A 10,751-nucleotide genomic window follows, 5' to 3' on the forward strand; every position below is an offset into this window, starting at 1 on the left:
AGGAAGGATCTGATCGCTTGTGCTCGGTAATCTTGGTACTTCATTCGCGTTCCAATCGCGAGCGTCAGGATCAGTGCGGGCCCACGGAAAGCCCATCTCGGCCAGTTGATACCAGGGCCGCAGGTGTTGCGCCCGTCGACCCGCAGAGGGAGCCATCTGTCCGAGAATGCTTCTCGGTTGGAATAGAAATTTCCCCCTCTCTGAAAGTCGATCGAATCACTCTACTCATCCGGACTCGAGTCCGGGAATTATGTGAAAAACCATCTCATCACATCTTCGATTACAGAAGCGCTTTCCTCCATTATCCGGGTTCGGATCGGGGCGGGGACCACATACCTTTTGAGAGGCATGCGGATAACTTCCATGGATCCCAGTGACGGGCAGAAAGACGAGTCTAGATTTGGATGCGTTCGGAGTGCCACGACTCTTTCGAACTTCCACTCAAATTTCCCTTGACGTGAAATGTTCCCGAGGTGCACGTATTTGCGATTTTGAGGCGGTAGTTAAGCCTGAGGGAAAAAGCTCCCCTGAACTCAGACTGACTCGCCCAGGTTGAGGCGTCTAGAGTCCAGTCTGCGAAATACGGAGCGAATCGAAAAAGGGATGATAACTGAGTGTGCACAGGTCTTTCCGAAGCGTGAAGTAGGCATTCGGGAAGGGCCTCGATGACCACAGAAGAATCCCTCCTCAGGCGTCACCCACGTCACAAATTGAATCTCATTCGAAAATCGGCTTCTTCCCTAGCTTTCGTACCACCTGAAAATCATCGGATTCACCCGAGTTCGTTCGTCTTCGTGGAGCCCAAGGGAGGGAGAGGTGAGGGAAAAGTCCGTGAGGATCGCAGTTCATCTTAGTAAATTTATTTACAGGACTTGAATATACATTCTTTGCACAAACGATTTTCGAGAGTGCCGAGCTCGTCGAGCCCAAATGCTCTCCTCGCGTCGATAAATTCCATTCGGACTAGCTATGTATCACGGGAAGCTTTACAATCTCGCAGACGATATGTTTCCTAGAGACGATCTTCGTCATGATTATCATCTCACGGTCTGCTTGTTGAGCAACTGTCTCAGTTTGGCTAGGTTTGCTTCCGTCTGAGCATCAGATGGTTTCAAACGAAGCGCTTCGAGATATGATTGTTCAGCCTCGTGCAATTTGCCGTTGACGTGAAGCATTGCGCCAAGATTCATGTGAGCGGCGGCCTCCCGAGGACGTAAGCGAACCGCCTTCCTGTAGAAAGACTCCGCCTCTTCGTTGCGTTTCGCCTCACGGAGGGCGCTAGCCGCCGCGAAAACCGTGTCAAAATCGTACGGCATGAGTCGAGCGGCTTTCGAAATTATTTTGGCGGCATCCTGAGGTCGTTTCGCGTCCTGCAGAAACTGTCCGTAGTGCCGGAAGGAGTCGACGTCTCCAGGCCGCAGCTCGATCGCTCTTTTGAATAAACTCTCTGCCTGAGCGGATTTATTGACTTTGCTCAGCAGCTTCGCATAGGTCAAGATTGCGGGCACATGGTCGGGCTTGACGTTGAGCGCTTCGAGATACCATTTTTCGGCGGCGGTGAAGTTCTCCATGCGGGCGTAAGTCTCCCCGATCATGTTGTACAGGGACTGAGGCTGATAGGAGCGGGGCATCGTGGTCACAGCTTTCTCGAACACTTTCAGAGCGAGATGATGCTTTCCCGCATCTGTGTACAGTTTGCCCAAATTGTAGAGCGCCGAGGTTTTGGTGACTTCGTGCAGCTTGGGATCTTTGAGTCCCGTGCCATCGATCGAGGCCGTGTGCTTGAACACCGTCTCGGCCTCCTGTTTCCTACCCAAGATGACGAGGATCAAACCGATGTTCAGGTGCGCCAAGGCCAGCGTAGGCCGATATCGCACGGCGGTCTGGTAACTTTCAAGCGCTTCGTCGTAGCGACCCTGTTCGTGCATCAACAAACCGAGATTATAATGCACGTCAGCCATGTTCGGCCGGTGTTGCACGGCCTTCCTGTAGGCCTGTTCCGCTTCACTCTTCCGGCCCGCTTGACTCAAGACGTTTCCGAGGTTGCCGTAAGATTTTGGCGGATTGACAGCGATGCCGGACTTGTAGAGACTTTCTTCCGTGAGCCAGTCTTCGTTCCGCTGCACGGTCCGTGCCATGTAGCTCACAACGAGCAACGCCAGCGTCGTCATCCAAATATATTTGACGCTCGGCATGTTTTTCAGGAGGTAATCCGCTCCTATGGCGATGAGAATGCAGTAGCCCATCGAGGGTATGTAGAGCACTCGTTCAGCTACGACGAAACCCACGTAGAAAATTAGATTCGATGCCGGCAGGTACGGCAGGATCAGCATGGCCATGCCGAGAACACCGGCGTCGATCCTCGTATTCGTCTCACACTGACAGGGCTCGTCGTTGTTGTTGATGTTGCAAGTTATATCCGCACGGTTGTTGAGAGCACGACAAATCCGGCTTCCGATGAAATAGAGCACGGAGTAAAGGAACAAGGTCAGCAAGTTACGGGAATCCTCGATTGAGCGTATCAGCGGTATGGAGTTCATCGACCAGTCGAAACTCAGCCATTTCGGGTAGCACAAAAGCTGGAGATTGACCACGGGCAGATAGAGAAACGTCAGAGTTCTCGTGAGAAGAGATTTGTCGCTGGCGATCGGGTTGTCAGAGCTCGAGAACGAGGGCTTCGTGAATCCCATCACGTATAAACGAATCAACACGAGCGCGCACGTCGTGCACGCCAAACTTTTCAGGCCTTCGGTCTGAATGCGTTTTTTCGCGGGCTTGTTCCGTAGCATGCTCACGATATCCATGACACTGCATCGTTGGGTGACGAACAGGTCGTAGACCGCACAGACCGCCAGTACGGTGATACCGTGCTCTTTCGTGAGCATGCTGGCCAGCGCGAGACACGAAGTTGTTCGAAGATATGTTTTCTTGTGGAGTTTCGATTCGATGCTCTCACCGGCGCGGCTTTCGCAGTATTTCATGTAGGCAACCAGAGCCAAGAGGAAAAACGCACAAGCACCGACGTCGGCACGACCAACCACACCGGCGACCGCCTCGGTATGCACTGGATGTAGGGAGAACATTATGCTGGCCAGAAAAGTTGGAACCTCCTCCCAGTCGAACAAGGTCCCGGCGAGCCACGCGAACAACGCAGCCACAACCGCATGCAGAAGCACGTTGAGAAGATGGTAACTCCGAGGATCTAAACCACTGATCAGATAGTTCAACCTGAACGAGAGAATGCACAGAGGCCGGTACGACTTGTGGGAGCCGGAATGCGATATCGGCGTTCCCCAGAAATCGTTCCTGAACAAATTGAGGAGAGGTTCCGTGGGTCGGACGTCCTGGTTGCCCACGATGGCTCGGTTGTCATCGTAGGCGAAGTCTGCCGGAACGGTATTGAGGTAGACCGCGATTGCCAAAAGAATGGCAACTGCCACCACCAGCGTCGTGTTCGCTGCCATGGCAAGTGAGCGCGGTCTGGCGGCTCGGAAGTGTTTTGACTGACTCGGTGTTGGAGCCAGTGGTCGGGGGAGCGCAAGGGAGGCCAGAGGGCGCTTGGCTCGCGCTCGGATCATCGGCTAATGGCAAGCCGCACTGGTCCCCACACAGCTCCGAGGCAGACCGACTGACAAGTCGCGGCTCGCTGAGAACTCGCCGAGATGCTGTGAACGATTCGCAACATTTGCTTCCTTCTTTCTTTGGGAATCGCCAGCCCACGTGTTTAATTATTATTGTTATTATTGAAGGCATTGCAGGGCGGAGTGAGGGACGAGTGTCCCCTGTTATTTATGATTACATCCTCCCGGCCCCTTTCTCCCTCTATCCGTATAATAATTACCTTCACTGGGGGACATGGTCGTGAGTTGGGGTGATTTATTTTCTTCTTGCCTCGAAGCCTGATTTCTCCGACAACTTCTCCTCGGAGAACCCTCAGTTATGGTCTTTCCTGCTCGTATTCTCCACAGCGAGGACTTTCTTGAGTGAGAGGAACTTCCTCGAAGTCCGAAGGACTCCGTTCTATCACTCGAGAGAAATCCAAACTTCCGACAGTCCCTCCGAACTTCGATGCTCATTATACGGCCCTGAATGTCTCTCGCACCGCATTATTGAATAATGGATTACGGCTAATGCGTTCAATGAAGTGTCACTGACCGAGTAGACTATTAGTTCAGAGAGAAAATTCCCGGCTGGGGGAGGCCAAACATCGGGGGAGCAGGAGAGCCGATTTCAGAGAAATGAGGAGAGTCTCCTTTAGTCTGTATTCTTCAGAGCGAATTCTCCTCTTACAGCACGTGCAACACGTCGTCTTTCGAGAATCCTTAGTGAAACATTCATGAAACTTGAAGAGGACTCCTCATTTCGTTTTGTCAGACTCAAAATCCTCGTTCAGAGCAGTCCTACGACGGATTTTATTTCAGTTCCGATTTTTTTTTTCCTAGATTTGTTCCAATTCCAGCGGTGAGTTTGACTACCGGAACGAATTTCCGTTCGTCGGGAAATTCTCTTCCCGGCAAAACAATGATTGAATAACTCTCAGAAATCAGGCAGAGTTCGACGGCTGCGTGAGTCTGAATCGGTCGAACGAAGGCTCCGCAGCCGTCAATTCGCGAGTTCTAGTTCGTGTAGAAATTCTCTTCGAGGAGGAGAGAATTCAAGTTCCACCTCATGGATTTCGGACTTTTTCCTTCCCCATGATCCTGGAGGCGGCATTGATGATGATCAGCGAATATATTCCCCCGTCCCGCGGGAGCAGCTTGGAGTGTTGGAGCTGCGGCTCTTGCGACCGATGCCGCGCGCGCCGCCGTCACCGGTGCCGGAGCCTAGGGCACTCGAAACAATCGATATCGTTCGTTAGCCTTTTCTTATCTTATCGCTGAGTTGCCACCCCTGCCTTGCATAGCCCAACTGCCTGTCAGGGTTGCCACGTTCAGCATACAATCGTACTCGGTGTTCGCCGAGGGAAGTGTTTCGAGGACGACCGGGACACTCCGGATGAGAGGACTCGGGACGCTCTAAATGCTACCGATAGAAATGATGTCGAGTCGCCAGCCTTGATTGAAACCCTGAACTCTCGACCCAGTCCATTCCCCGAAGCATCCGACTGGTGATTTCTCTGCTCGTAACACAACCGTATGGTGGGCAACAGCTTCAGGTCACACGACTCCGAAGATAAGGGCCACCGGATGAATGAATGAAAGTACGGATGGATGGATTCATGTATGTATGTATGTATGTGTGTATGGATGTGGAGACTGTGACGCCTCCTCGGATGGCATCACGCAGCAGCCCTGGCGAAGCCATCCGCCGACCGTTTTTGCATCGTGAGACGACAGGAGCTCCTCGATGGGCGCGAGGTGTGGAACATCTGTGACACTCCGCAGCTTGGTCGTAGCCCTCGATGAATCCTAAGTAACAAACGAAGTCTACCAAGTCGTCAGCCATCCCGCCTTGGCCGCGTTCCGAAGACAAGATATGAGACGAGGACGGGAACCTTCGCCTTTCACTCAGTCAGTCCGCCATTTTAACGTATAATTGGGTTTGTGAAGTCTTCGGCGAACGCATCAATCATCCAACGACGCCATGCTGAGGGTTTGGTTACCTGACTGACTGGGATGCGGGACGAAGCAACACGCGACCGCCGCGGGCTAAGCTACCAGCAGGAAAGCAAGAGAAATAAGGAAAATAATTTCCGTAGCCTCAAGGATTTTGTCCTACGAATGTGAGGGGCTAAATGGTCGACATTCGTCTCTGTCCATGGCCGAGGATTTTGAGGAGCGGTGACGCAACCGGTGAGCTCTCTCTGGGAGATTTCGACGGGAACCATTCCGATTTTTTATTGAATCCAGCTCGAGCGCTTCATTTTGCCGCCGCTGTTGTTACCTCTTCCACGAGCGAACAGAGCAGCGGGCCGACATGCGGGAGGCTATAAAATGGCAGGCAGAGCCGTCGTCCGCCCTCGTTCGCTCGAGGTGCTAATGGATCACGCGATATCGGAGCTACTGGAAAGCTCAATAAGATGAGATTCTCAGTTATTCAGCCGACCTGAGGAGTTGCGCATTCGACAAGCTCGGTGACTTGATCGCGCATAGATGCAAATTCGCTAGAATCACTCGGAACAGATTCAATCTGGGACTCCGTATGGTGGAGAGAGCCGAGATCTTGGACGAGAAGTTTTTTTTTACCATTGGGGAACGGATACATTGGGCGGCTCGCCCATGAGCGATGTCCCGAGTTCCCACAATGCGAGCAGCTCTGGGCGAAACGCTCGAACTCCACGATGAGTTCGGGGAGCTATTGGGAAAAATTTCCCGTCGGTGCGAGAAACGCTCGGGTCAGGAGAAGCGGAGAGTGTGATACGGAGGTAGAGCTCCAGTGATAACCTTGTCGTCGATCCAAAGAGTGTAGCCGGTGCCGATGAATATTTCAAAATCGATGGTATCATCCGCAATCTATTCATTACTTATTCTCGGTGAGCAGCCTACCCCACATCACCAATGAACACCCACTGCTGCGGAGTCGCTCTTCGGGTCGCGTTTTTCTCCCTTGAAACAACTCTATCGGAAGCGGCGGAGCACTGGAGAGACAGAAACGCATCGCATTGAATCGATTTTTCGGATATTCCCCTCCAGGCGCGAGATGATGAAACGCCGCAGCCGACGGCTCCTCAACCTGCTCCGATAGTGTCCCGTATAATTCAGCTTCCTCGAACGCTTGTCGCTCCGTTTCACTGCTGCAATGTGAATCCCGCTCCTGCCTTCAGTGCTGAGTAAAGCGATTCATCCTTCGGATTATTCGAGGGATCAGCCCAGACTTCAGATTATCGGCTCAAGCGGGAGAGAATCGGGTTCGCTGATTCACACCCGCAGGGAATCTCGTTGTTTAAAAAATCAACGCCCTCGTCGAGTTCAATTCAGAATTTGTCTCCGACCTGCTCCACATCTGTGCGACGCCCAGCAGTCCCAGAGGTGGGGGAGCTGTGAGCTCCGAGCTGATGCTAATGCTTCGTTTAGGAATGGAATTCTTCCCCACTCGGCCGCAAGCATCCTCGGGGTAGGTTGGGTCGGAGGCGTTGGGGAAATAGAATTTTGACGTAGTTCTCGAACGTAGTGTCCTCACGGCCGATCTCCGTGACCTCACAGCTCAGGCTCCCGATGCCGAGCGAGCTTCCTGTGATGCGCATCTTGAACTCCAACAAACGTGATTTTGTTTCGGGGGAGGCCCCCTCCACCCGTTCTACGAAGCGCGCGACTCCCGATGGCGAAGTTTTGGTTTCTTCCTTGCGGTGCGGTGTTCCGATCGTCCCCGGTGGTTGGAGCGTTAGCAGAATCGACACTGAACTCCGAGAGAGGAGTAACTTTTCCGAAGCGGCGTCGACGGAGCGGAGGTTGAATCGGGAAGAAAAACGCCATTTGAGCTGGCAAACCTGACACAAAAATTGCAATGTACGAGAAGCCATGAAAAGCTATGAGAAGCTCTACGAAGCGCTGCTCGTCGACAACAAGGAAACGCTGTTCTGTTGCCTGCGAAGTAATGTAGAGTGCGTCTCTGAGTGTGTAGCACCTCCTACGTTCACCAGGGATCAAGCACAATTTCTCGCGCCGATCCGGGACCGATCTAGGTGTCGTAAATCGCTTCGTCTCCGGTCTAGCGGTCTCGATTGCAATTTTCAGTGGAGAGCACAGTGTGATGAGTATTTGTCGTCTATCGATCCACCTCGCCCTCGAAGGATTTTGACGAGTGTGTACCGGTTTTATTCGGAACCCATGATGTAATGCTCACGGTATGATGTCGCCCGGTCAGTCTTGCGTAGTGTTGCTTCTTCCCATCTTGGAACGAGTTTCGTGCCATGGATCCACTTGAGGTGTGTATGTGAGTGGGTCGCAGAGCGGTCGTTCGCCAAATGTTTCCCCAGCAATCGGCCGGGAGTAATCGGTCTTCGTGACTCAGCCCCCTACGAGAAGAGCGAGGCGAACTTCACAACAAAGCTTGCAAAGGAGAAGAACGAGACGCTCGAGAAGGATCGGCCGTGAAGTCCGCTGAGCATTGATTCGTCACGCGCCGTGAAAATAAAGAAAGAACAGGAGAGAACAGGATCGGTCAAAACACGCCGATCCGCAATGAAGTCTTCTCGGTACTTCTCCTTCGGAATCACCGCCTTGTTCCTTCTTCGTCCGATATCTTTTTCGAGAAATCCTGTGTCTCCTCGATTCGCCCAGTTTTCCAAAACTTGGAGTGGAGGTCCGGAGGAGGGAATTCCCTCCTCCAATCGCTCAAAGCTCGCTTGGATCGCCTCGATTACACAGGAAAAATTCTACAGGTCGTACAGGCTCGGATCTGGTCATAATTCAGGATTTCGGACAAATCGTTCCCTTATCGACGCAGCTCTCGACTGCCGGCAGTTCTCACAGTCGCTTGGCGTTTCCGAATATGCCCCGCTCCGAGCCATGTGTGAAGCCTTGATATCTGATGCGACGCGGAGTTTAACATCAGGATGGCACTTCTCCGATGGGACCGCGAACGTTCTGCGTGACGAATGGCACACCTTGTCGAATCCTTTTATGGCTCTGGTCTTGTCTGTGGGAGTTTGGGCTTACTTTCTTCGGTCTAATGGGACTCCGTTGCACTCCCAGAGGACATCACCCGAGGATTAGGCTTGAGTTTCAAGAGGATTCTCTGGGGCGCGCGATTCCTTCCCTTTTTTCGCTACACGGAATCGTCTCCATGCTCCCGACGCGCCACGAGGATTTGAGCTCGTAAGTTGAACTTTTCTTCGCAGAGAATACAGAAACAAAAAACTGACAATGAGATGGGTATTCAGGGGACAAATCGCCGCGTCACGCGGCAAGAGCGACGGCTTTGATCGAAAATACCCCGGTTCAGATCTCGGAAGTTTGTTAGCTCGGCTGTATCTCTCAGTTGCCTGACAGCACGGGAACGATATCTTGCTCTCGTCCGCTTCCTCTTTCTCGGTGTTTGGCCCGCGGCCTCATCCAGAGAGCTTAAGTCTGAAATTCAATTAGGAAGACTCAGCCTCATTCTCTCTAATTAGCGTGATTTTCATTGGTTGCTTGCTCAAACAATTTAGTTTTCAGCAATATTGACGGTTCGAACTCGCCCCGTTTTTCTCTCGGTTGCTCCAATGCATCTCGTCCGCGCCGACCAGGTCTCATCGAGTAGGTACGTTGGATTCTTCGATATCTCGAAAGAGACTCACTCAGAAGAGACCAGGAACTCATTACCGGACGGATAGAAGTGCGGCTTTGACTTTGAAAGGCATCGAGTGCTCTTTGAGATTCCGCTCGTTCAGCTGCACGCTCGCCCGCCCCTCCCGTCCGCAGAGGCTAACAGATTATTCGAGAGACCGTGATCATCACGGAGCGATGCGACGCATTGCGGTTCCCGGCAACATATCCACACACGGCACGTGTTTATTACGGAAGTGAATTCGACCAAAATCTCGTTGAGCAGCGACTACGTACCTACCTCGGCTCAGAGCTCCGTACAGGAACTCGGGGTAGAATGCTTGCATCAACGAGGAGCATACAACGAAGTCGAGGTGTTTTATAAATGCGATCGACTTGCTGCGGTGTACAGCTGTTTCGTCAACGAGCACTCCCAATAAGCCGCGGGGCAAGCGGGTAAGCTGAAAGTTATTAAGAAAGCCAAGAACCCCCAGAAGAGCTAGAACACATGGCGCACATTGTGACAGGAATGATGGGCGTGCGCTCACAAAGGAAACACACTTTTTATTCGCCCCGTGGGCCGGGTGTCCCCTCAGACTCTCGAAAGGTCATTGATTTTCTCCTTCTTAGGGAAACATTATAACCGGACTCAATGAAAAGTCGACATTTTCAATAGCACATTCCGAGCGTCCCGGAGCTCAAATCGAGAGGGACAGCCGAAATCAAGACGAGGGCGTCCGGGCGACTCTAATTGAGACGATCATCATAGATTGATTCTTGATCAATAATGAACGTATTCGATCCAGTTCTGTGAAGCCTCGCGAGGGTGTCCGGATAGTCCGGAGAATTGGCAGTGGCATGCAGATGCCTATCACTCGCTCCCGGCTCCATGGAGTGAAGTGGATCCATAGAGGGTTTACTTTGGACAGCAGTGTCAGATAGACGGTAAGGCCACCGGAGGCAGTGAAGTGTCGCAAATCGAATTCAGCCGCCCAGCAGGCTAACCAGGTTATGACTGGGCTGACTCCAGCTCATTCGTCCATCCATCCAATTCTATTCTTGTCACTTTGTTGGGAATGGCTGATATGCAGAAGGAATGGTGCCTCAAGGAGTCGTTCCCCGATCGGTAATACGCATTTCGGTTTCTTCTCGCCGAGCCAAATGCAAGACTCTCGGGATTCAGTGCCGGTTCGAGCATGCTCGATGTACATAGATTGTGAACACGGAACAAAAGGGGTAGCCTAATTGTAGATTGGCATTTTTTTCTCTCGATTCCACTCCTAGAATTCATGTTCGGTAGAGCCGTCACAGATCGGGTGGCAGACAATCGTCGAGCCTGGCCTGCAGTCGACTCACGTAGCACGAAGTCTCTTCCGGACCACACGTCTTGTTGTCGTCCACACCCTTCCCGTGCATGTCGATTAGCGGCGTAATCTTCGCAATTTCCGGTTGCCACTAGCTGACCGGCCTCAGTCAATGGAACACGCTGACCACCATGACGAGCCTAAATAGACCTTCCACATGACAGCGGGGCAGAGACCCGTTTACTACGTCGACAGAAAAAAA

General features: G+C 52.3%; 1 protein-coding gene across 1 annotated transcript; it reads right to left on the bottom strand.

Annotated features, from left to right (window-relative positions):
• Nucleotides 1-1,037: 1,037 nt before the first annotated feature.
• LOC100900483 (protein O-mannosyl-transferase TMTC2-like) lies at nucleotides 1,038-3,464 on the bottom strand. Its single transcript, XM_003740783.1, has one exon. The coding sequence runs from the start codon at nucleotides 3,462-3,464 to the stop codon at nucleotides 1,038-1,040; it is 2,427 nt and encodes an 808-aa protein (XP_003740831.1).
• Between the last annotated feature and the right edge of the window lie 7,287 nt (nucleotides 3,465-10,751).

The sequence above is a fragment of the Galendromus occidentalis genome, unplaced genomic scaffold (assembly GCF_000255335.2).
Source record: "Galendromus occidentalis unplaced genomic scaffold, Mocc_1.1 scf7180000077086, whole genome shotgun sequence".
In the NCBI taxonomy this organism is placed as follows: Eukaryota; Metazoa; Arthropoda; class Arachnida; order Mesostigmata; family Phytoseiidae; genus Galendromus; species Galendromus occidentalis.

What these genes read in the sequence shown, in the direction of transcription:
- LOC100900483 (XM_003740783.1), bottom strand. Translation starts at nt 3,464, where the DNA reads ATGGCAGCGAACACGACGCTGGTGGTGGCAGTTGCCATTCTTTTGGCA.